We start from the raw sequence: 24,211 nt of genomic DNA on the forward strand, positions 1-24,211 counted from the left end.
ACCAAACCTTCCAGCTTCCAGTTGGAATGTTGTCACTCGCAACACAGTCTTCATGTACACACGTACCCGACATACAGTAGAGGTTTGTAACTTGTGCGGTACCTGCTGCAGGTGGAAGAGGCTTGGCACCTGGCGGCTCAACTGCTGTATCAGGCTAGGCATATCCATAGGTATATGTCCACAACCCACAGGTTCATATCTACTCGGGTCTACATTCCCAGCTGGAGGTTCACGAGCTTCACGAGGTACATGGATCCTTGAGTCCAAGCATCAGCCAAGGAAGTGTAGAGGCCAAGCTCATAGAGAATTAAGTGACTATACACGAACAATCACTCCTCCGTCGACATTTCACGGCTTGTTCGTCTAGGTTGGTCAGTACCTCGATAGTCGATACACACATGTGCTATGTGACATGCAGTGGAATCGACGCCCAGCCTTGGCATTTCCGCCCCGACCCGATGGACTTGACAGGTTGCTTATCTTATCGTGGCACATCTGCGCGCAGGTCCTGACGCCACTCCATGGAGCCGACATCATTTTTAGTTCACAATAAGCTCGAGCTTTTTCTCAAGTTCTCCTTCTGTTTCAAAATTTCGAGATCCTGTCACAGACAGCTCACTGGTACATAAGACGCGATGATTCCAACACGAAGACTAGCAGCCCCCAGTGGCTTTATGAAAAAAAGCGCCGAGGAACTCGGCCGCCTCTCAAGAATTGGTGAGTGTTGCCATGTTGCCGTCGTTTACAGAGCGATGAGGAAGCTGACTGCGACACATTCATATACCAGCATGGAACGCGGAAGCTCTAGGAACCCCGACCAAGCCCTATACACTTTTGAATTTCGAAGATGCCTCCACGGTGGCGGGCTGCAAGACAATGGCCGACCGTGCCGTGGGCGGGTTCAGTACTGCAGGCCTAGACTTCGAACCCGCAGACCCTGCTTCCAACACACCTGCACACGCCCGCTTCCATGGAAATATTTCAACCAAGTTGCCGGCGAATTGGCGCGTGGAGCGCACAGGTACATTTCCCACACTCGCGCACCTTCAAAAAGAGACCACCAAGACTGAGACATCGCCTGGGTTATCGTGAACAGGATACGCGGCATTCCGCAATCAAGATCGCGGATTCTGGCTCTTTGGCCGTCTGTACTGGGACGTGGACCCCTACGCCTACCTGGCACTTCGTATCAAGTCCGATGGTCGACGATACACCGTAAACATACAGACCGACTCGATCATTGAGACCGATATCCACCAACACAGACTTTACACGCGGCATCACCGCGTTTTCGGCCAGACGCCGATGCAGCAGGCTTTGAATGCCAAGTCCGACGAGAACGCCGAGATCGCAGAGTCACAGCGTTCGCGGGACATTCCAGATGGCCTGTCGGATTACCCACCCGAGTCCACAATCCTATCTTCATCCTCAAGCGCCACGACCGCTGGTATTACTGGGTGGGAGACGGTTCTCCTGCCATTCACTTCATTTGTGCGGACCAACCACGGATATGTCATGGAGCCACAGACATCTTTGCTTCGATCGCGGGTGAAGAGCATTGGAATTGGTCTCACGGATCGTATCGAGGGACCATTTGATCTACGCATTCACAAGATCTGGGCCACGAATGGCATGGGTGAGGCTGATATTGAAGAGGAGCGGCGCATTTGCGGCACAGATGCGCTCCCTCTTGATGTGGGTTTGCAGTCGGGGTGGACCGATCAACAGCGCGGCAAAGAGACTACAAGTCAAGTCGGCGCTACACCAAAGGAGAAAGGCCTGAAGGGGTTGAAATCAGAGTGGGATGACTAAATAGCCCTGTGACATCCTTATTGAAAATATCTGTACATTAAGACACACTTCCAGCTTCTTACCACCTCATGCCAGAGATCAAGAAAATCCTGTGATTCTCAGACATTCGTTCAAGTCATACTCGAGGTCAACGCGAGACGTCTGGCATGTCGAAATGTAGAAATGATACTCGCCCAGACTCTTACGTGCAAGCTTCCCTAGATTGCCCTCTATTGGTTGCCGGTGATCTTCTCCCAGGCCTCCTTATACTTCTCCGCCGTTTTCTGGACGACTTCCTCGCTCATACGAACACCCTCCTTGCCCTTGAGGCCCTCAGAGACCAGCCAGTCACGCAGGTACTGCTTGTCGAAACTTGCCTGACCTTGCCCAATCTTATACGAGTCCTTGGGCCAGAAGCGGGAGGAGTCGGGGGTCAGAACCTCGTCGGCCAGCACAACCTCGTTGGTTTCCTCGTCCACGCCGAACTCGAACTTGGTGTCTGCAATGATGACTCCTCGCTCCAGAGCATAGGCATGAGCCGCCTTGTACAGCTGCACGGCCAGCGAGGCAACGGTAGACGCGTAGGGTTCGCCGACAATTTTAGTCGCTGCGAATGGTCAGAGAGTTGAACTCCAGTTCCTGAATATCACATTACTGCACGTGACCATGCTCCTCCACATACCTTCATCGGGGTGGATGTTCTCGTCGTGCTCACCCAACTCAGCCTTCGTGCTAGGTGTGTAGATTGGACCATCGGGGAAAGCCTCGCTCTCCTGAAGTCCTGGCGCCACCTTGATGCCGTGGACAGTGCCAGACTTCTGGTACTCCTTCCAAGCGGAGCCAGTAATATATCCACGGACGATGGCTTCAATGGGAAGAATACGCAGCTTGCGCACCTGCATGCTTCGTTTCTGTAGCTTAGGACGCAGCGACTCGGGGATCTGCGGTGGGAGGTCGAGTGTAATGAAGTGGGTGCGCAGGGAGGGAATGGCCTTTGTCAAGATCTCGAACCAGGTCTTTGTGCAAAGTGTGAGTAAGACGCCTTTGTTGGGAACTCCCTGAAGAACCGAAGATCTGGTGAGCATTTGTGTCACGTCGCGCAAATGTGGAATTGTCTCATATGCGTACATTCTCCATAATCACATCGTAGGCTGAGATGCGATCACTAGCAACGAAGAGTAGTGTCTTGTCATCGACCTCATACAAGTCGCGTACCTTGCCACTGGCAACGAGAGGCAAAGCGCCCTGCAGATCAATTTTAGTGATAGCTTCCGACATGGTGGATATACGTCAATTGAACGATTGAGTAATTGAGGAAGAAGAAGGATACCGAAGAATTACTATGCGTCATCCGTCGCATACATATTTTTTGGCGGGGCACCCGCAGATTACGCTCGTTTGTCGCCTCAGGCACTTATCGCATGGCTTATCGCATGCCTCTCTAAACGCGCCTCAATCACGTCGAGAGCTCCAAGAAACAAAGACGGGGTAGACAGTGCTAGCAATGGGCTGACTTTCGACATAATGGCACGGTATCTGACCCCTTGGAGAACATCTCTACTGTGCCTGATCAAAGTCTATACCGATGGGCTCGTACCAAACTCAGCAACTGTCGACGTCTTGTCTTTCCTTACCGCAGGACTATTCCCTCTGGATCCCGCCGATAAGCAATGGGAAAAACATTACCTTCCAAGAATCACCGATATTGAAGAAGCACTTTCTAGCCATGAATCGTCTGTTCCAGGTCGATCAGTATGGGATCTGTTTCTCAAGAAGATCTGGTCTCTGGATTCATTAGATGCCCTCGAGGTATTCTACATCGATGAGTTACCTTCATTGTTGACGAAGACGCGCGACGAACTCATTGCAGATCGCGACAATGGTCTTGCACCGGAGAATGAGGGCATGCGATTGTCCCGGAGCTCGCCTCTCGGTGCATTCGTGCGCAGAGCATACTTGGAGTATTCGAGGCTACAATTCCATGACTCAGTGAACTTGTGGTCCGCTTTTGTAAAATATCGGTTGCCGACGTACCAGATGTGGACCCGAAGAAACGCATTTGACAAGCAAGCACCTATCGATGTGAACTTGCCTCTGGATGATTTTCATTCCAGTGCGCATCTTGCGCATGTTGTCTACGGTGATATCGAGAATAATGAAGAAGACGAAGGGTTTGCGAGCACCAAGGACGCAGACCGACTTATCGAATTTCAGGTCGGCGAGCTGCAGAGTATGTCCTTTTCAATGCTCGGCTTCTCATAACTTTGCGCTGATCTTGAACAGGACATGGCGGGCGGGTTCCAGAGGAGATGCGAGTGCACCTGAAGCGTATCATGACTTCAGATTCAAGTGCACCGTCGATGGTTTACTACCTTGAGTGAGTGATTTTAGGGAAACACACACATGGAATTCTCGAAGCATGGCGACTCATTTGATCGATTATTATAGATATCTTGACGCTTGGAGAGCTGGTGATTACACGTCTGCATTTGACAATCTACATCGGTACTTCGATTACACGATGCACAGCAACGCCGATCGAAGCGCCTATCAATTTGCGCTTCTCAATCTTGCCATCATCCAAGCTGACTTTGAGTGCTTCGGCGAAGCTATCTCTGCAGTGCAAGAGGCTGTTGCAATTGCGCGCGAGTCTCATGACATGAATTGTCTCAACTTCTGTATGAGCTGGCTATACCATTTCGGCAAAGCCTTTCCCGAGCAAATGCGAGAAGTCCAAAACAGTGGTATGCTTGGCAATGAAAAGGAAGGTCTCGCCTTCCTCAAGGCAAAGTCCAAAGAGACGGAGATGTGGTCGCTCATGAGCATGACATTCCTCAGCGAGGCGAAGCTGGAGATGCAGCAGGTGCGTGTCGATTGACTCCAGTCTGAATATGACATAAGAGAGCTGTCACTGATACAAGATAGGGCGAAAGTCTTGCTACCATTGTGGAATCATTCGTACGAGCATCCCACATAAACGTCACCAAAGCCCTTGCCAATCCCACTGGGCCGTACATGCTTCTTCGAAGTGCCATGTACGCACGAATAGGTATGTGTGCGCCGACTGGCCCAAAACACTTCGTCGACTAACGAGCGAGAACAGGCGCGACCCATCTTGCTTGGCTTGACACGGAGACCTTCCACGAATGTTACAAAGATGGTCATCCATATGAGGATTTCGTCAAGTTGACGTACCGGAACTGTCAAATCGTAAGTCTTTAAATGCTTGAACGATACGCGAACCCCAAGCTAAGTGTCACACGATAGCTGTCACAAAAGGGCAAGTGGAAAGAAGCGACAATTCGAATGAATAGTGTCGAGCCAGAAAGGCTGAGAGCTTTCAAGTACAACAACTCTTGGGCGTACTACTCTGGTCTTCTTCAGCTGCGACGGCAAATTAACAGGTAGGCCGCGAGATGTACGCTTGCACGACACTGCAGAATTTCTGACTTCTCGACAGGGATGACAGGGTAGCTGTGGAACACATTCTCGCCCAACTCCAAGCCATACAACTTCTTGACTTTGATATGCGTCTCCTGCTTGCTTTTTACACCATAGAATATACCCTCCGTCAAGGCGACACGGGCCGCGCGCTGCGTATGGTCGAACAAGCCGCCGCTTCCATGCAACCCGAGAACTTTGACATCCACTGCCAGATAAAGTTCCTCTGCCTCAAAGCTCAAATCCTAGAGAAGGCCGGCCGCCCGCAACACGGCTTTTCTCTCGCCATGCGTGCCGCAAGCATTGCCTATCGATCAAAGGTACTGTTCGACCTATGGGAAGCCATCTGTACACTTGCCGCTGTGCTTCTGTCTCTGCGCGAATTCGAAGCCGTCGTCGAGTTGATCGAGAGCATCATACCTCAGATTCTCGAAGCCGAGGACTCTGCTCTGACAGCGCGAGCATACTCACTGCTTGTTGATGCGAATATGGGCATCGCAGGAGGACTGTGGTCCCAAGGAAGACAAGAGAGTACGATGGCCGCCAAGGAGTACATCAATCGTGCCCTGGGCTACATCGAATCAGCTTACGATGCGTACGAAGAGATTGAGGATATTTTGGGCCAAACAGAAATGATGGCCAAGAAGGCTACCGTGATGCATCTGACGGGCGATCCCGTCTTGGCAAATGACTATGCTGCAAAATACCTGGATCTGCGAAAGCGCAGAGGCGCGGAGATATGACGAGGGGTGTGATTAGTTATCATCAGTGCCTGTCCTAGTGTTCAATAGAAGGTGAAAGCCGTATTCCAGAGAAATGCAAAGCATGGTCCTCTTCAGCATTACTTCCTGTAACAATGTGCGAAACCTACGTCGTGACTGGTTGGCAGCAAAATAAACCAATGACTTCCCTATCTGTATATTCATGGCGTAGGTTTCCTGTACAATCGGAACTATGCTTGCCAGGTTAAGTTGTAGACGATCAAAAATTAACCTGCAAGCTCTACGCCTGAGAGACGCAATAGTCCCTCCATGGTCAACTGAATCAGGCGACTTCAATTTCAATGACGGAATGAGCAGAAACAAGTATGAAGCGAGAAAAAAACGGTAGGAAAGCTTCAAGTTGATTCGAAACACTAATTTGACTCCCCCAGAATCGCGGACTCAAAGGCTTCGCGCGCCACATCTGTAGTAGAGATACATGTACATGTACGTCGAATTTCCAACATCCCCTGCGGGCAGCAATGAGACTCCCATATGAGCTTCTGATCGTTGAATTTCTGACTGAAGTCAACGAGCTTAGGTAGCCTTGTCCTTGTTGTGGTAGTTGACCTCGGAGTTCCAGCTGGAGGCTCGTTAGCGTGTGGTCATCAAAGGTCACAAGACCATGTCTGTCATGCGTGGTGGAGAATCAAGAAGGAATGCATAAAGAGTATGCAAAACAGCAAGAGTGAGATCAGAGGACTAATCAGAGTGGACGCTCTGAAGACATGGACATGGTCACTTACAAAATGGTCTGTAATCAAAATATGATCAGCCATCAGCTCCTCACTTGTTTATCGCGTGCATTTGACAAAACTTACCTTGTCACCATCACCCCAGGGGTAGTTCTTCACACGGACGTTCTGGTAAGGGTACTCGGTGCGCTCCTCGAGAGGAGGCATGTGGTCCCAGTGCTCCCAGTGCTCGTTCCACAAGTTGTAGGCATTGAGACCACCGCCGATCAGGCAAGGAATGACGGCGCTGCGAGGAAATTTCGTAAGTCATGGGATTCCCTTCAGGCGACAGTAGGTTGTCCGCATCGCTAGTACGCCAAGAGATCCACATACAAGATAGAGAGCTTGCGCCAGAGGTCTGCAAGTCCATTGAGTTAGTAAGGTGGTCATGTATAGCTCAACGCAAACTGGAGAGCATGCGCCCGATACTTTGGGACCAATTGCATTTATGACGCACCGCTGGTAGAGGCAGCGTGGTGCTTGACAGCAGCACGCTCACGGTTGAACTCGTTGTCGACGATCCAAGAGGGCTTGGCCTCGGCGGAGTTGAAGCGGCGCTGGGCGACAGAGCGAGCCTGCTGGGAGGCACGCTGAGCGAGGCGAGCAATGTTGCGCTGAGCGAACATGGTGACGGTTGTGGGGTTGCAAATACTTTGCTGGAGGGGAGAGATTCGAGGCACGTCGTACGTTGTTGAAATCCGAGCCGCTTTAGTGGATTCCCGTGATCCCCCGGCTTATGTAACCTGACGACACCATACGTGTCACGTGACACTCACCTACCAGCACGGGCGTGAGCTCTGAGTGCTGGTGCCTGGTCGCTTTGATTGAACAGCTAGGGTTTCGTTTGCTTCGAAATTTTCTCCAGCATAAGCACGAGGTAATGTCGTATTGGTCTGTGCCAAAATCGCGGACATGGGGCTCCGCATCACGACGTGGAACGGTAAGTGGCTCATTCGCGTTCTGGGAGAGTGGGCCTTGATAGCTGGATGATGCTAATCAAAGTCCATAGTGAATGGCATTCGGTGCGTAAAATATGGTTAAGGCTTATCGGAACAGAAAGGCTCACCAGTTGATCATAGTAATCCATTCTCGTACGAGCCATGGAGGGGAACTCGGACTTTTGAGGTAAGACGTCATGGCTCGTGTCAAAACTTCGGGATGCTAAAGACTGGATCTAATAGGCCATGTTCAAAATTCTGGAATCAGACATTGTCGTTTTCCAGGAAACTAAAATTCAGCGGAAAGACCTTCGCGATGACATGGTCTTAGTTCCAGGTTGGGACTGCTATTTCAGCCTACCTAGGGTGAAAAAGGGTGAGGCTAATTCCCCTCCAAGCTTTTGAGGTCGACCCGCTCATCAGTGACAGGATATTCTGGAGTCGTAATCTATACGCGGAACGAGACCTGTGCTCCAATTCGTGCCGAAGAGGGGATTCTTGGTACACTCTGCCCTCCAAATTCAACAATCCCATATCGAGACCTCCCAGGAGACCGGCAGATTGGGGGATATCCAACTCTTGACCAGTTGCGAGTACCCGCAACTGTGGATTCAGAGGACCAAGACGGAGAATCAGATGTGGAAAAGGCGCCAGAAGAGCCGATTGATCCGGCAGTCCTCGACTCGGAGGGAAGATGTGTTGTACTTGAGTTTCAGGCCTTCGTTCTTATCGGGGTGTACTGTCCAGCCAATCGCGACGAAAGCCGTGATATGTTTCGGCTCAGCTTTTTGAACGCACTTGATGCGAGGGTCCGCAATCTTGTTGCCATGGGAAAACGCGTTTTTGTGACAGGTGACATCAACATAGCGAAACAGGCTATCGATTCTGCCCATGCTCTTGAGGCAATTCGCAAAAATACCGCTACGGAGGATGAATACGTATCAACTCCATCGCGCAGGCTCTTCAATCAATTGCTTGACAACGGCAAAGTCATCGGCTCTCGCGATGAAGGTAGAGGCCAGCCAGTGATGCATGACATTTGCAGATCGTTTCATCCTGACCGCATTGGCATGTATACCTGCTGGGACACCAGGCTCAATACCCGACCTGGCAACTTCGGTGCTCGGATAGATTATGTGCTTTGCACACTCGACATGAAGGACTGGTTTGCAGATTCCAATATTCAAGAAGGGTTGATGGTATGTCTTCCAATTTGCCGTGCCGAAGGGAGCTTGCTAAAATGAGCACGCTCAGGGTTCGGATCACTGTCCTGTTTATGCCGTGTTCAAGGACAGAGTACCGTACAAGGGAGACTTGGTACATACTCTGGACTTGATGAATCCACCGGGTGTTTTCAAGAACGGTGAGCGCCAGCAGGAATATACATCTCAATGGATGCTACCTGAGTCTGGTCGCCTACTGCCTGAGTTCAATGTCGACAAAAGGCAAAGCATCAAGGATATGTTTGCGCGGAAGCCCACTCCTGCTCTTCATCGAGCCTCATCCACGGCCACTACCACCAATAAATCAACACCCCCAGAGACAGTGACTCCCGCAATAAAAAAATCAGCGGTGGTTCAGACAGTGTCTGTTCCCGCTTCTCCGGGCCAGAAACGTACCTCGGACATTTCGTCGCGGAAGAGGTCGCAGCCTCTTTCGACTGCACCAATAAAGCGCTCGAGATCATCAGTAAATCAGGCCTCTTTGAGTACTGCGACGGGCCAAAAAACCCTCAAAGGATTCTTCAAGGCGAAATCAATGGGTGAGAAGAATGACAAGACGCCCTCCGAGACGATGACTGAAGAAAAGTCTCAAACAACTTTCGACGGAGCCTCGTCCCCACAAAAGCAAAATGGCCCTTTCGAAATCAATGCTGGAGGCTCTCGCACCGCCGAAACTCCGACAGAGCCGCAGTCCTCTCAAGTCAGCATATCATCAGCGCAATCTTCGCCCCAAAAATCGCAGACCGGCACATTTATCGATCCCATTGTCAACAAGGAAGACTGGGGCAAGCTCTTTGCGAAGAAACCGGCCCCTCGATGTGATAGCCACCAAGAGCCGTGTATCACTCTCACTACCAAGAAACCAGGAATGAATTGTGGTCGAGCATTCTGGATCTGCCCGCGACCACTGGGTCCCAGTGGTGAGAAGGAAAAGGGCACGCAGTGGCGGTGTCCCACGTTCATTTGGGCGAGTGACTGGAACTCGAGCTTACAGGCAGACTAAAATACAACGAATTTGACGGCACATTGAGCGAGGGTTCGTTGATTCATCCATGAACTAGGTATTCCTTCTCGTGACACATCATTCACTGGTGGCACGGGAGCCTGAAAAGCAGCATTATGAATGACTACTACGCCAGTGGGACAGATAATCATCGCGATGGAATTCCACGACACGGCGAAGTTGCAGATCAGTTGATCATATTTAGTTAGACCAGTCCAGACAAAATAAACCCCAATTGTTACGAATATATTCTACTGTTCAAGTGAGCATAAACCTCCAGTGAAGTTGTGGGTTGGTGAATAGTCGGGTGTTTCGAAGAAGCCACAGCCCGGTACTCTACATTCAACAAGCCTTAATGAGAGCTATGAGCGTAACGCCAGTGGACGATCGGGTAGAGGGAGGTGCTTCCAAGTAGTAACAACACCCACCTGCAGTACTACTAATGACGTATACACATGGCATTGGAGAGTCAGGGGTGATTTCCATGAACCTCTGGGGCAAAAGCGGTCGTCTCCAGGCTCTGTTTCCTCGCAGGGCGTGGGATCATGTAGGCAGCAGTATGTCCAAAGTAGGTAAAGAATCGTTGCCTAGAGGCCTAGTGACCAGAATGTTCTCCCACCTGGGGGCGGTAAGACGATTGTCAGGAGCAAGAACGAGCTAGTGGCAATCCTTGAGTCACATGACCTTGACCTCGATGGCGCTGGCTACACCGACCAGATGAAAGATTCTTGGACCCTAGCACACGAATGGGTTACTGCTGGCTTCGTGGAAGCATTCCAATACGGCCTGGCATGATGCAGCTTGCATGAACGTACGGACTGGCTCTAATTCGGAGGCATTCCGAGGCCCACATCTCGGCCCGAACAACAGGTGGCTCCACCGAAATATGACGGGACATACCCCTCCAGCCGTTTTTGTGGGGCTACTTTAATCCAAGTCTGCATTTATCTGGTCTTTCAAAGAAGGACACCGTGTGGCATGGAAAGGCGAGCGCTTGAGATGACATTGTAGCGTTGTCACTTGACTCAGAAGCTGCATCAATGCGTCGTTTGCTGAAAGAACCGAGATATCTGGGTTGTTGGCTTTAAAAATTGGGGAGCATACTCTTTCCGCCAGGTCCGCTCGTCGGGACTTCAGCTTTCTGGAGATGTTTATCATGCAAAATCTGTCAACTGCCAATCTTTCCTGAGGACATTTTCATGTCAGCAGTCTTGAACGGGCTCTGAATTGAAGTGGTGCGGCTCTCGACCTGTACTAAAGTCGCGAGACTTTTCGACCAGAATTACTACGGGACCCTGTGCCAACACGTGGTCAAATGATCTAATGCTGCATACCAGTACTACCTAGGTAGTTGTCAGACTTTGCTTCAAGAGCTTGGCTTCCACCATCAAAGCATAGATTGACATAAATGATCTCATATGTATCAAAACTGCCATGGCAAGTTTAGCTTCGAGCTCGTTGCTCCCAAGCGCCTGCGAATCATCACAAGAGAAGCCCGTTCCGGGGTTGACTTCCGGGGCCAACGACCAAGAATGCGAAACTCAGCAAGTCAACCAATTTCGTGAAGCTTTGATATAGCAAAACCAGGCATTGTCGGAAAGAGCGGCGACTTGTCGACTCAAGGGTTGCGCAACATTGCGGCTCTAGAGTGACACCACGCTGAGCTTTGCGCCTGAAAATACTCTCTTGCATTGCAGCTGGGTGCCATTCCATCAACGCTCACCTACGCTCGGCGTTAGGACGGCGGAAAATGAATATGGATCACGCCGATCCACTTTGCTTCGGTATGTGCTTGAAGCAGTACCGGTAGTAAGTGGAGGTAGGTCCTAACGTGATCAAGCGCGCGGTGGTCTCGTCCATGATACTGTATCAAGTCATGACCCTGAGTGATGTCATCACGAATTTGAATACCGGGATACTTTTTACAATCATCCTTGGAGCTCCTAACAAGCCACAATGGTTGCTTGTCCACATGAGAGTGATGACTGAGGAGAACATTCCATATTTGTGCTACCTAAAGAGCACCGAGAGCCCTAATTTTGCATGAAATTCTCTTGTTGCAACCAAGCTGTCCCCGAGATGGTCCAACTTCAAATGCAACTCTCGACTTTTGAGTGTCCCCTTCACCGACCCGGCAGTCTGAGATTCGCTATACGGAAGTCTATCGCAGATCTTTTGTCTGCATTGCATGCACTTGTGATAGCCCGCAGCAAAATTTCATCAGCTCGGGTGATGAGCCACTCAGGTGCTTCGGTTTGAAGAACTGACCGAGATAGCGATCCATTATGATCGGCCTCAGCCACCTCGCTATGAAATACCCCCTCAGAAGCATAATGATGACCTATGTCGGCTGGTGCAGGCATCACTCAGCAAGTATATCTGCGGAATTTCTGCCGAGCCTTCCAGGTGAACGGGACGAGAAAAAACGACTCAAACTTTGGGATGCGACGAGTCTGATACCTTCCATAACTGGTGACTCAACAAAGTCGATGCGGTCTGCTGCTGCTTGTTACTTCGAACCAGCTGGTTCAAATCATGGAGGCTTGTTTGAATGTGGGTTCCTTCAAGTGTATCCATACTCGAACTAAGTCCCATGCCACGGCTGAGTGAAGGCGCCCACGGAACATCAGGGCACTCAAGTTATGTGCAGTGGAACTTTACGCTGCAACGAACAGGAAGGAAAGGATAGGGCCATGCTAAATCATGATTTGGAGGTCCATTGGTCGTGCGAGATCATGATGCTTCCTCTGATTCCAGCACCTAATTTTAGCCGTACTTTGGTTCCTCGGGAAAGTCTGCTGCCTCTCGACTAGTATGAGCGAAAAGGGATCTACTAGAACACAACGGAACTTCTCGGCAGTTTGCTATTGAGGCCGCTTGGTCCAACTCGGAGGCTAGCCCGGAGAAAGCTCAAGGCAAGGGCCCAAGAAAGGCCAAACTGGATATTACGCCGACATTGGCGAGATCTACACCGACATCATTGATGCTGAATGCTCGTTTTCAAAACCGGTCTGACGAGTTGATGCGAGTATACTATCGACCATTGGAGGCAATTGAGCCATATGCTGCTTTCTTTGTGAATTGAAACGCCGAATACGATCATCTGTCAAAATGACAAGATCCTTCGCAATGGCCCGTACCCCGGGGCTCGCTTGCAATGATGCAGTGCCTCCTACTGAGCGCAGAATTCTCAGCCACCTCTGTCAGCACGCCCCCAGACGTTCAACACTAATTTGCTGCCCACCGACAGGATTCGCTTTCTCGAAATTCGTCATTCACCCGAATTTATTACTCCATCTTCAAATCCGCTTCTTCGGGTTTTGGAGCTTCCAATTTGGGTCGTCCTTTCTCACTCATAAGTCAGGCCTGCATAGCACGGCTCGTTTGCTATATTTTACTGGTTGGTCTGTCCGATCCTGTACTACACCAATACCCGGGCTTCGGTCAATCCTCCGCTTCTCAATTCAAAAAACATCCACCATGTTCTCGACTTCTCAATCTGCTTCTTCTCCACCTCACATCTGGGTCACCTCATCATTAGCATCACATCAATCTCACCTCCCTTACATTTCAACTTCATCTCACCCTAACCTCTTCATCAGTTCATGTCCTCCCTACCTGATCAAATCAGATTGCTTACCATCTCACCTCTCCGTCGTCATCGCATGCAATTACTTCTCCTTGGGGTTTGAGGACTTCCACCGCCGCCGAAACGCTGACCTTGCCGGTTGCTTCGATCCCACCTCATCGTCAGATGAAAGCATTTGTTTTATATAGCACGCGTGATCACGCCACTAGGTATACCCTAACTCCGGGACGTGAGCCCATATTTAAATCCCTACTTTTCTCTTTCCATTCTTCTCCTTCTTCATATTTCTCTTCTTCTGCCCCCTTTCCCTCATTATCTCATTCGCCATCTTCTCTGCTTCAAGAGAGGTTATCATTTTACCTTTCTACCACATACGCGTCATCCCTCCTCCCTGCCATGCTTTCTCAGTTCCAAGATCTGGATCTCTGCTCTTCAACCATATTTATCTTCTCTGTTTCTCCATTGGTATATCTATACTTCTGTTTCTGAATTGAATCAGTTCCTTCTTCTCATGTGATCTGTTTTCACAATTGTCTCAATTTTCTCAATTCGTAATTACTCTTCACGTGCATTCTTCCCCTCGGACACGACGCCGGCGTCCAGTGTTCTCTGTGGAATGCATTTGACTCGAAAATTCGTCATCGCTACCGAGGCTTTTCCTCGGCACCTTGAAACACGCAGCGATACTGACAAAGATCTGCAGACCCGAGTCTTCATGTCTGATTAAAACATGTCCAGATGGCCTCGAAGCGCGATTTACATCAGTCACATAAGACCGGCCGAGTGTTCAATACCAGATCCGAAACCCGCTGTTTGACTATACAGTTCGAGGGCTCTCCAGGCAATTTGCCCTGAAAGCTTACATTGTCCCATTGAAAAACTACAGAAAGGCCTCGCCGGAAAAATCATCAATCCTGAAAGATTAGCTCGACTACCAGTGTCCGTTTCTGGGTGAGCCCTGCATTGGACAGACTCGCCAAAAATTGGAAAATTTCCCTCAATCAGAGCTCTGTCATTACATTGGAATTTTCTGAGGGATTTACAACTATCATATATGGATTCCAACTACTATTTTGGGACTGTGAATATCATGCTAATAGCCAGAGGCAGTTGCACCGAGAAATCTCGCCGACTTCGAACAAGATGCCGATGCTCCGGAAGCTTGCTTCTGCGTATACATTGACATTTTTCTCATCGCCATTTTTACCACACATTTACGGAAAGGCATGGCAGGCGTCGAATGCCTTTCAAGCACGATTTGAGATATGCCTCCTCCGATTTTGAGAAACGAAGGGAAACCATTGTGGGAAGTCGGATCCTTCCAAACAGTGAATTCCTGAGCACAACCTTTGCAACAGCGTTTCCAAACTTCCACTTTCCGGGGGCTCGCTCGCTCACTCGATTCCATGCATGACGAATCTCTACGATTCCGATTCCAACAAGCTTCCCGAGTTCCAATTCCAACACTGCTTCACTCATTGCAACCGGAAGCCCTACATTCTGATACATGTGGGGCGGATCCATAGCTGACGGCGAGTAATGAACCATTCGGCCCTCAATTGAAATCCCACGCAGGACCAAAAGGCGCAAATGGACCAGACAAATCGATAAGCTCCGAACTTTTATCATGTGCTCAGGTAGGATAAAAGCCGTGCAAAAGACATCGTTGACTCCCATACAGTTTTCCACCGACTAAAGCCTTTTCTGCCTTCCCCGTCCCCCTCCCATCGTGAATGCCCCCCCCCCGCCGTCCCTCTCCCCAGAGGCGCCCAGGCATGCCTCCATGTGATTCTGCCACTGTTTACACACACAGTCGCCAAGGCAGCCATGCAAATTGTTTGCTCCCTCTACCATCTTCTACAGGCGCCGTGCCTGGACAGAAGAAAAAAGAATTTCTGCCATTCGCGGTTTAGACAAACAAAGGACCCTGGACCCACACCCGTGGCAGCATAAATACCTCTGTCCCTGCTCTCTCCCCCCAACTTTTACTTTTTCTCTCAACCGAACGTTTCTCATTACTCAAGCTACTCAAAGCACAAATTGACTTTTCTATTGACTCATACCCAGGAAGCCACTGTTGGCCTTCAGCCCACTATGGCTGAGACCGAGGCCTTGGTTGTCACAACTTTCCCAACCGATCCTTCTCCTCCCCATGGCCATCATACCTTAGCGGAAATCGACCTCAAGCTGCTCGTCTTCATGAATCATTCGCATGAGAGCGATGCATTTACGTTATGGCACTTCTACCCGAAAGGTTCCAGCGCCCATGCGTTTGCCGTTCTGGCTATGACCAACTTTCCAGATGAGGATCTTGCGATTATCGAGGAAAGACCTATCCGAGATGGACTGAGATACACCATCATTAATGACGTGATGCGCCAATACGATTCACTGACTAACCTGCTCGTCGATCCAACTCCACCAGTGGTTCCCGAGTTTGACGATCTCGGACAAAACTGGGCGTTCCAAGAATACGTGAACAATCTTAATGTCAATCACGCCGATTTGCAACCCTGGGAACTCGATTTTAACTGGCACCTCCGACCAGTCAACTCCTTCATGGCATTTCGCGGTAAGTAATGACTGATTGCTAAGGGTTTCACAGGTGCGAGTTACTGATATGACTTAGCTTTCTGTGGACCTGCCTTATTCAACCGGCCCCAGACGATGAGATCTGCGTACGTCAGTCGCTTTTGGATCGTTTCTCCACACCGTCCCCAGTTTGAGCTTATCGCTCAAGCTTTCAATTATCTACGAGATACGCACGGTATGCAGACGAACCTTCGTTTCTTCGTCTTCTTTGTTGCAACTCGCCTCTTCCGACTGCCGGTTCCTAGCCTGTACATTATGATGTGCGGATGGAACTTCTGGATTAGAGATGCCAGGAACCTTTGGCCGGCAAATTTCAGTCACTGCCCGACATGTCCTTCCGTAACTGGTCAGGAAGTCGCCAACTTTGCACGAATGCTTCGACTTTCGCCCACAGTTCCTGGGGCCGAGCCTATGGCCGCTAATACCAACACACTTGCTGTCTAATGGTCTGCGACAAGTCCCATCCAACTTGACATTCGACGAGAGCATCTAGATTTGGATGCAGTCTTTGGGACTCAGAACATGCTATGTGTGATCGGATTCAACAAATCAGTCTCGCAGTGGTTGCTCGATGATCCACTGCTTGCCAGCTGACCATACCCACACCCGTTCCCATGTCATTCCTATTCCGGGTCGATGTCATCCTTGTATCGGTGTAGTTGGGTGAGCAACATGACCGTGCATTGGCGGACAAGGCAGTTGAAGACCGGTGGCTTGGAACCGAACGACATTTTTATTTTCCTGAAGGGAGATGCCGCCGATGTGTCTGTCCGCCTTTCATTAGCTACTTTTATTATGATTAGGATTCAATGAACACCGTACCTTTTATTAAGACTCTCCGTGGCCCTCCCAACCCCGCGCCTCTTCACGACTCCCCAACAAGATGATCATGCCCAGGGAGTACGCCCATGCAGCCGCTCTACGCAACGGTCGTTCCCCCTGCACTTTGGATCCCGTCCGATCACCACCCTTCGGGAGCTCGACGGTCCGCAAACAGGACAACATTCAGCAAGATGCTGAGCTCGACCCGGCTCAACGGCCAAATGATTACAGGATTCTGATGGAGATGAACAAGCCTGGCCTTTTCGATGAAGTCGAGACCATTCGGGAGCGGTTGTGAAGGCAAAAGATGACCCTGGACGTTCATTTCCAAAGACGTGAACCAGACCAATTGATTCAAGAAGACAGGCGATACCACTATGTGGAACTACTTCATTGATCTACGTTGGAAGAGGTTCTCGTCGCTTCCTTTTGGCACAGTTGCTGCTCAGCGTGGCATGTACCTTGCGAGGATTCTCCAAACAGCATCTTCTTCTTCAGGGGGATCGGCACAAGCCGTTGAATTACCTTTCGCGGTATAGTGAGTCTTCATGCTCTGGAACCCCCAGTGTGAAACCGATGCCCGTGGAAGTCGCTGACGCCAGGACAAGGCAATCCTCGTTCGAAGTTTCCATGTGGGCCCAGCTGGGGTCTGTAAGCGATGAGGACCACCTGCTCACCTTCGTCGATCATGTCGCGGTCAGTCCACAAAGTCGACTGCCATCTAGATCGCTGCCACGGAGCAGAGTGTCCACGAGAAGACATTCTGGATCTGAGTGTTGGAGCCCTTGACCCATCCTGTTCCGCGAGAGCGATTCCTTGCCGAATGGCACGGGACCCACTCAGACTGGGGAGCATGTGCTTGACAAGACATCGTCTGATCGAATCCAGTCAACTGACGCGGGAAAGAGAGGGGATTTCGGAGCCGCACGCGGCACTGGCCGTCAATGGCCCTCCTTGTCTCGAGATAGAGCGGTTTTGTGGAATTTCATAGTGTCACCACTGAATTGAAGCCTCAATATGGACCCGCGATGAAACTGCGACTCATGCACAATACTACTCAAAAGACTATGGCCCAGAAGAAGAGAGAGGAACGATACCCAAAAGTACCTCCTAGTAAACCCCCCGGCAGTACCGATCTCAACCGCACGCCAATCACCACATATCATTCCTCGTGTCGATAGACCGGGCCAGTGGATCCACTCCCGTCCAGCCCCGTCCATCGGAACGAGTCCTCCACCGCCCGAAACGCGACTCGAACAGAATCCTGAAGGGGGAGGGACAAAGAAAAACACACCCAGTATACCCCGTGAGCGATCCGGACGACCCAGTGGACAGAGGACACGCCCTTGCCCAAAAAGTCCGGTGGCGTCGCACGAGGCAAAGGTGATTTCTTTGACGTTGACGCCAAGGCGGCCCCCCGATCGGCGGGATCCACGCGATCAGGACCACCACTGCAGCCTGCAGCCTGCAGCTGTGCGGGTCGACTCCGCAGGCGACTCGAGTGGAGACGACCCAAGACAAGGTTCATGCGCCAAGCCAGCCACCAGAATCCACCTCACGCCGTCCGACACGCGAACAGGGCTTTGATCTCTCCAAAGCAGCGCGGGAAAGAAACCCTTGCGACTGGGCGATATGTCGGAGGAGGAGGAGGAGGAGGAAGAGGTCATCTGCCTGCGAGGAAACAAAGAAAGTCGATCGGGCTCCACAACACGAGGAACACAGTCGGACGGAGGGCCGGGGATTGCGACGAGGGGTGAAGCTGTCGTGGAATCGAGCCGGGGGCACGAGGTCTGCGCGAGGCAGTAGGCGAGACCGACCGAGTCTGGCCATGCCGCGTCTCTCGGCATGCGTTGCACCGTGCGACGGAGGGTCTCAGGGCTTTCGATGGATGTTTGTTGCGTCTTCCATGTATTCGTCGGCAGAGCGCCCTGGGGAGTTCTGGGCTCGGCGGGTTAGTGGACTGGATTGAAGGCCTTTTTCTCGACTCCGTCCAGGTCGGCTCGTGCTTCCTGCTCCAAGGTGAATCGGATGGGTCGACCTCGAATGGATCAATCACATCTTGGGTGATGGGTCAACATGGTGATGGGTCAACATGGTGATGGGTCAACATGGTGCAGACAGTGCGATTTCAACCCCCACCCAGCCCTACTCAATCCAGATCACCATGTCTCGGGAGCGCGCAAGTGCGGCTGAACTACAAACTACAAACTACAGTGACAACCCTATCTGGCACTTTTCAAGCTCAGACCGTTCAGCACCGGCCGAGAATTCCCCGCAACTAGTCCAGTCGCTCGCGGTTCTGGATTCCGTCAAGACGGAGAACTCGATCAAATGAGTACTCTCATCAGTACAAATACAGTCATACCCGACCTCTCTTGCCTGCTGTACCTCAAGCGATAGAACTCCGACCCGCTTCGTTCCCCGTGGCGCGCCGTCGGAGAATCGAGATAGGATTCACTTCCGGAGCGCCATGATTTCTCGAGCTCATCATGTCCCGTCCCGACGGTTGTCTTGGGGCGGGGTTTCCCTGTCCTCGAACCTACATCACGAACTCTTTTCCTATCGCGAGGTTTCCGTTCCTATTATGACAGCATAAAGTCTTGGCTACGCGATCGGATCCCTCCTTAGCGGTGGCGGGTTTACCTACCGAGTCCCCCGCCTCTGAGGATGGTATCACCAAGACCGCGGAGTTCTAAGACCTGGCTTTTGCGTAGGTGAAGTAAGACTTCATTCAATGAATCCGAGTACGTGTTTCACGACTTAGTGGCGGAACACTCGTCATCATAAGGACTCTGCTAGCCGCGGAGAGACAAGTCTCACTTGGTGTAAAATTGCGTACATTCCGCTGATGAATAGAACAGAAGAAATACACTAACAACTCGAGCGATACTGAAAAAAAAAGCATCCAGACAGAAGATACTAGCAAGACCCGCTCAGAAGATGCGTTCTCGGCAAGTGCAAAGTCACCGGGATGACCACACGCCAGAAGGGAATCAATTATTTAAGGAGGACCAGGAAGACTAGCCCCAGAAGTGTGGAAAGTGACTACTCCTCCTGGTAGGAAATCTTGCGCATCTCGCCAAGTCGTGTGCGAGCGCGAGCAAGGCTATTCTCGAGCTGGAGAATTTCGACCTAGGTGACGTTGAACACAAGAGAAAAAAGATTAGCTGGACTGCCATCTTGACCAAACAAGGCTTGAATCGCGTCGTGTCCGTGGGTGAGGGAAAGGGATATATGGGGATGACCGGCAGACTGATTAGAAAATGACATACCTGCTGCTCCATCTCGCGAACCTTGAACTCGTGCGAGCTCAACTTGGCGTAGTCCTCGGCCTCGGCATCGCCGCTGTGCTTCTCCTTGATAATGTCCTGCACTTGTCGTACCAAGGCACGGCAGGCCGCACCAACGGCCTTGCTTGCACCCTCCAAGCGATCCTGGGTCTTGCTCATGAAAGTGGCCTTGACACGGCTAGCGGCCACAAGCTGTGCGGTGCTAGCAGCAACATCGTTGGAAGCCACAATGAGCTGTTCGGGGGTCTTGCGGCCGGAGATCACACCATCGGCCGTCTCGATCAGGGTGTTTGTCGAAGACGCGACCGCCTTGGCGGCGGAAATCAAACCCTCCGTCCAACGGTTGTTCTTCTTGTAGAATGCGGTACGTGTTGAGCTGCCGCGTCCTTCACGTACAATCTCCTGTTGAGATTCAGTGGCGGCCTTGATAAGCTCGGCAATAGCGTTGGTCACCGCGATGGCGGCGGCGAGAATGGCATCATTGATGCGCAGCTCATAGGTAGAATAGCCATCGCGAGGCTTGTTCTTCAGCTTGGCCAGACGCTGCGCAGCGGCATCAATCGCGTCAGCAGCCTTGAGCAGCTCCTGGTCGACCAAGTCGCCCAAGTCACCGTTGGTAGCGATCTTGCTGCTCTTGGGCTGGAAAGCCTCCACCATCTTGGAAAGAGCCTGCAAATCGCGCTGGACCTCCAAGTTGTTGTTGATGACCACGTCGGTCTTTTGCAGAGCCTCCATGCCTTCAAGTCGGAAGGATTGCAATCCTCGGAAGAAGCGCACGGTAGCCTGAGCAGACTTTCGCGCCGCATTGAACAGCTGATCGGAGCTCTTGTCATCGTTAGCGAATCGCGACAGACCTTTCGTGTTGCTCAACGTATCAGCAATAGAGCCAGAGAAAACTGAAACAGTACGGATAATCTCTGCGTGAGGACTATTGGGCCCATCGGCAATGAAGTTGTTGAAGGCAGTTGAGAATTCCGTAGCGGAAGCAGAGGCCTTCTCGATTTGCGAGAGGACGTAAGGGGGCGAAGCATTCTGGTTGCCGGCCTGCATGGAAGAGTCCAGCTCGTACAAGGCATCATCGACACGCTGCACACCAGTCTGAAGCACTGAATCAATGATGTCGTTGATTTTGGCGACAGTCCCGTGGAGGACCGTGTCGATCTGACTATCCAACGCGTGATCGACATCACCTTGACTCTATATGGAGATGATGGGTTAGTTGTATCGAGAAAAAACCTCTGGGATGCTTCGACTCACAAGCTTCAGCTCTTCCAGCTCCATCAAAGCCTGTTCCATGCCGGACTTGTACACCTCGATTTCTTCATCCTTCTCGCGGAGGGCCAAATCGTGGTCCCCAGATCGCTCGTTATTGCGGCTGGAGAAGTCCTCCAGAGCTCGAGTCTTGTTCTATAAGTGGGTCAGTCAGCTTTTCTGCAGCATGGTTGTCACTCGTTCCAATCAGGCATCACTTACACGGAGAGCCTCCTCCAGATCAGCCATCTCGCGATTGTATTTAGAAAGCATAGCGGAGATCTCATTGCCCTTGGACCGCTCTGCATTTTCAGCGCGCTCAAGAGCCATACGAAGCTCGCGCTTGACCTTCTCCATCTCGTCCTTGTTGGTACCCGTCAGCCGGTCCCTGTCGTGGAGAGCGCGGTCACGCTCGCGGATCATGTCAGCAAGCTCCAAGTTCTTGGTCTTCAGCTCTCGTTCGAGCTTCTCACGGCGATCGATGGCTTCCTGCGCAGAGGCAGCCTTGAGCTTCAGACTCTTGGTAGTCTGCAAGAGGTCCAGATGTTCCTGTCGAAGTTGCGAGTATAGCTTAGCCAGAGCTTCGTACTTGGTACGCCAAGTGTTCACTTGCTCCTGCAAAGCTCGAATCTGCTCATCCTTAGACGAGTTTTGCATGTTCATATTGGCGTTCAGCTGGTTCATCTGCTCCTCCAAATCCTTAACCCGACGGTCATATTGTTGAAGCATGAGCTGGTCACGCTCGTACTGAGCTCGGGCATTGAGATTTTCCTGCTCTAGTTCAGCAAGACGACCTTGTGTTTGCGTGGCATACTGGTCTCGAAGCAGCTGCTCCTGCGCCAGACGTTGTTGTTCAGCCTGCAGACGCTGTTGTTCCTCGAAGTCACGCTGGGCTTGTTGCTGAGCCAGCATCTGTTGCCTTTGTTGATCATTCCATTGTTGCTGCAGACGAGCTTGCTCCGCTTCATATTCCTCTTGTTGACGCTTAGCCTCATTGGTCCAGAAGTCGCTAATCGGTTCAGGTTCGGCTGCGACCTTGGGCGGAGGTGAAGGTAGGCGCTCGACCTCCTTGGTTGGCCGTTTGGGCAAGGCTGGACGGTCTTCCTCTTCTCCGAGAAGGCTAGGAGGATCCTGAGGTAGCTTAGGGATGGTGATAAGACTCGTCAGGTAACGTAAGTTGGAGCATTCATAGTAAAAGCGAACGAGGCGATGGTGTTGAGCGTCGTAGCGGGATCGGAGCGGCTCAAGCGCCTCATCATCTCCGGTGGCTGGAACATTTCATCTTAGCTTGTCTCCATCTCGAGATACTTCGAGAAAATCAGGAAACATTAGTCTACGGGTGGACATACTGGTGTGCATTGCTCTCAGCATGCTCGTAATAAATTTGTAGATACCATAACTCTCCTGAACAAGAGGTACCAGTGCCGAGATTCGACATTCATTATGCGTGCCCGACTGGAAGTGCGAGAAAATCAATTTTTGGAAACCATCGATCTGATCTTGGAGGGTCATGAGGTCGGTAATCGTCTCGTATCTAAGTCGCTGTCAGCTCCACGTTCTTGTCGCGAGAATATCGATCATCACGAACCCCTCATTTGGATCGTTGATAGTCTTCAGACTGATGTACTCCTCGTATTCGAACAGGCCTGGAATGGTTAATTCGCACGTCCTTGCAGTCTCGAACCTTGGCGTTTGTTGCGGGACATACCGTTGAACTCGGGGTGGTTGCGGTGGAAGGTGAGCTTGGACTCGAGGAAGTAGACATATTCGCGAATCAATGGCGCATATCCTGACAAGATTCATCAGTACCTGTATGTTGGCACTCAGTCGAACATGCGCGGATCCGCGCCTGTCCTCTCACACAAAACATACCTCGAACACCTTCTCCTCCAACGCCTCGCATCAAGCTATCAATCCAGTTTGAATGCTGCTGCGCCTCGCGCACAACAATGGGGTGTCCCTCTTGAAGTACCTTGTGGATTGTAATGAGTGCCTTGAACGTCTGGACCTCGTCGGCGAGCACAGGCTGCCTGTTGGAGCGAAGGCGCGTCAGCAAATGTTTTGAATGCAGCTCTGATCACATAGCTCTCGCGGTCGAGGATGCAGCCTACACTTTCATGCCTGCCCAGAAGGCCGCCGACGACTTGTGGTCCCATGTGTACACAATGCAGCTCCGTACATGCTTCCCTATAACCATCGCACAGCATTAGTCGCTTTTTCCGTGTGTCCCCTCCAATTCCCGAGTCTCCCACTTCATATCGGAGTAGAATTCATTTGAATCGTACGTTTGGGCGCGGTTTCCTCTGTCGCAGGCTCCTGTTAGCTCAAGCACTTTGTCTCCTGAGTCGCGGGGCCGGGGTGTGCCGGGGGAAGGGTCACTCACCAATGCTTGTCGCCTTGCGGATATTTATGGCCAGGTCGGCCTCGGTGCTGCACAATCAAATGATAAGTCTGCAAATTTCATATAATCAGGAGGGTGGTGTCCCGCTTACCGACTCATGATGCTAATAGCGCGATGCGGGACACGATGCGGGCTCAGGGGGGGTCTTCCCAATGACAGCTTCTGAGATGCAAAGACAGATCCCGAGTCCTCACAATGTGGGTATCGCCAATGCAAGACCCTTTGTCACTTGCGAGGAGAGAATTGGAGAAAGGGGGGTAGCTGAAAGGGTTAGGAACGAGCAGTTTGTACCGCACGTGGAGCGCAATGACGTTAGGGGAAAGTTGGCGCCTGTCAGTCTTGGCGCCGCATAAGCCGACGCATAAGCCTGGCAGA

General features: G+C 51.2%; 11 protein-coding genes across 11 annotated transcripts; 6 read left to right on the forward strand and 5 right to left on the reverse strand.

The window, feature by feature from the left end:
* Positions 1-635: 635 nt before the first annotated feature.
* On the forward strand, positions 636-1,812 carry N7539_009175 (CIA30 family protein; the record flags this gene model as incomplete). Its single annotated transcript, XM_056938770.1, has 3 exons — positions 636-717; positions 788-1,021; positions 1,097-1,812. 3 exons carry the CDS (start codon positions 636-638, stop codon positions 1,810-1,812), a joined length of 1,032 nt encoding a protein of 343 aa, XP_056786147.1.
* A 209-nt stretch (positions 1,813-2,021) lies between these two features.
* Positions 2,022-3,069, reverse strand: N7539_009176 (phosphoribosylaminoimidazolesuccinocarboxamide synthase; the record flags this gene model as incomplete). The annotated part of the gene is made up of 3 exons (XM_056938771.1): positions 2,022-2,398; positions 2,474-2,849; positions 2,920-3,069. 3 exons carry the CDS (start codon positions 3,067-3,069, stop codon positions 2,022-2,024), a joined length of 903 nt encoding a protein of 300 aa, XP_056786148.1.
* Positions 3,070-3,315: 246 nt separating this feature from the next.
* N7539_009177 (putative anaphase-promoting complex subunit Apc5) lies at positions 3,316-5,975 on the forward strand (the record flags this gene model as incomplete). The annotated part of the gene is made up of 7 exons (XM_056938772.1): positions 3,316-4,021; positions 4,075-4,168; positions 4,240-4,654; positions 4,717-4,840; positions 4,895-5,001; positions 5,059-5,195; positions 5,252-5,975. 7 exons carry the CDS (start codon positions 3,316-3,318, stop codon positions 5,973-5,975), a joined length of 2,307 nt encoding a protein of 768 aa, XP_056786149.1.
* A 555-nt stretch (positions 5,976-6,530) lies between these two features.
* On the reverse strand, positions 6,531-7,353 carry N7539_009178 (cytochrome c oxidase subunit VIa; the record flags this gene model as incomplete). Its single annotated transcript, XM_056938773.1, has 5 exons — positions 6,531-6,576; positions 6,740-6,747; positions 6,815-6,974; positions 7,061-7,085; positions 7,185-7,353. 5 exons carry the CDS (start codon positions 7,351-7,353, stop codon positions 6,531-6,533), a joined length of 408 nt encoding a protein of 135 aa, XP_056786150.1.
* A 286-nt stretch (positions 7,354-7,639) lies between these two features.
* N7539_009179 (DNA-(apurinic or apyrimidinic site) lyase APN2) lies at positions 7,640-9,891 on the forward strand (the record flags this gene model as incomplete). Its single annotated transcript, XM_056938774.1, has 6 exons — positions 7,640-7,667; positions 7,737-7,749; positions 7,807-7,852; positions 7,909-8,041; positions 8,095-8,864; positions 8,920-9,891. 6 exons carry the CDS (start codon positions 7,640-7,642, stop codon positions 9,889-9,891), a joined length of 1,962 nt encoding a protein of 653 aa, XP_056786151.1.
* Positions 9,892-15,574: 5,683 nt separating this feature from the next.
* On the forward strand, positions 15,575-16,516 carry N7539_009180 (uncharacterized protein; the record flags this gene model as incomplete). The annotated part of the gene is made up of 2 exons (XM_056938775.1): positions 15,575-16,052; positions 16,110-16,516. 2 exons carry the CDS (start codon positions 15,575-15,577, stop codon positions 16,514-16,516), a joined length of 885 nt encoding a protein of 294 aa, XP_056786152.1.
* Positions 16,517-16,955: 439 nt separating this feature from the next.
* Positions 16,956-17,192, forward strand: N7539_009181 (uncharacterized protein; the record flags this gene model as incomplete). Its single annotated transcript, XM_056938776.1, has 1 exon — positions 16,956-17,192. The coding sequence occupies one exon, from the start codon at positions 16,956-16,958 to the stop codon at positions 17,190-17,192; it is 237 nt and encodes a 78-aa protein (XP_056786153.1).
* A 223-nt stretch (positions 17,193-17,415) lies between these two features.
* On the reverse strand, positions 17,416-17,656 carry N7539_009182 (uncharacterized protein; the record flags this gene model as incomplete). The annotated part of the gene is made up of 2 exons (XM_056938777.1): positions 17,416-17,543; positions 17,572-17,656. The coding sequence occupies 2 exons, from the start codon at positions 17,654-17,656 to the stop codon at positions 17,416-17,418; spliced, it is 213 nt and encodes a 70-aa protein (XP_056786154.1).
* Positions 17,657-18,056: 400 nt separating this feature from the next.
* Positions 18,057-18,422, reverse strand: N7539_009183 (uncharacterized protein; the record flags this gene model as incomplete). The annotated part of the gene is made up of 2 exons (XM_056938778.1): positions 18,057-18,158; positions 18,189-18,422. The coding sequence occupies 2 exons, from the start codon at positions 18,420-18,422 to the stop codon at positions 18,057-18,059; spliced, it is 336 nt and encodes a 111-aa protein (XP_056786155.1).
* A 564-nt stretch (positions 18,423-18,986) lies between these two features.
* On the forward strand, positions 18,987-19,229 carry N7539_009184 (uncharacterized protein; the record flags this gene model as incomplete). Its single annotated transcript, XM_056938779.1, has 1 exon — positions 18,987-19,229. The coding sequence occupies one exon, from the start codon at positions 18,987-18,989 to the stop codon at positions 19,227-19,229; it is 243 nt and encodes an 80-aa protein (XP_056786156.1).
* Positions 19,230-19,939: 710 nt separating this feature from the next.
* On the reverse strand, positions 19,940-23,935 carry N7539_009185 (putative cytoskeleton assembly control protein Sla2; the record flags this gene model as incomplete). The annotated part of the gene is made up of 12 exons (XM_056938780.1): positions 19,940-20,026; positions 20,167-21,381; positions 21,442-21,591; positions 21,658-22,703; positions 22,785-22,969; positions 23,024-23,081; positions 23,144-23,224; positions 23,308-23,465; positions 23,547-23,622; positions 23,721-23,738; positions 23,819-23,865; positions 23,928-23,935. The coding sequence occupies 12 exons, from the start codon at positions 23,933-23,935 to the stop codon at positions 19,940-19,942; spliced, it is 3,129 nt and encodes a 1,042-aa protein (XP_056786157.1).
* Positions 23,936-24,211: the final 276 nt, after the last annotated feature.

Source organism: Penicillium diatomitis (genome assembly GCF_028827545.1).
Source record: "Penicillium diatomitis strain IBT 30728 chromosome Unknown utg000015l_segment0_segment0, whole genome shotgun sequence".
In the NCBI taxonomy this organism is placed as follows: domain Eukaryota; kingdom Fungi; phylum Ascomycota; class Eurotiomycetes; order Eurotiales; family Aspergillaceae; genus Penicillium; species Penicillium diatomitis.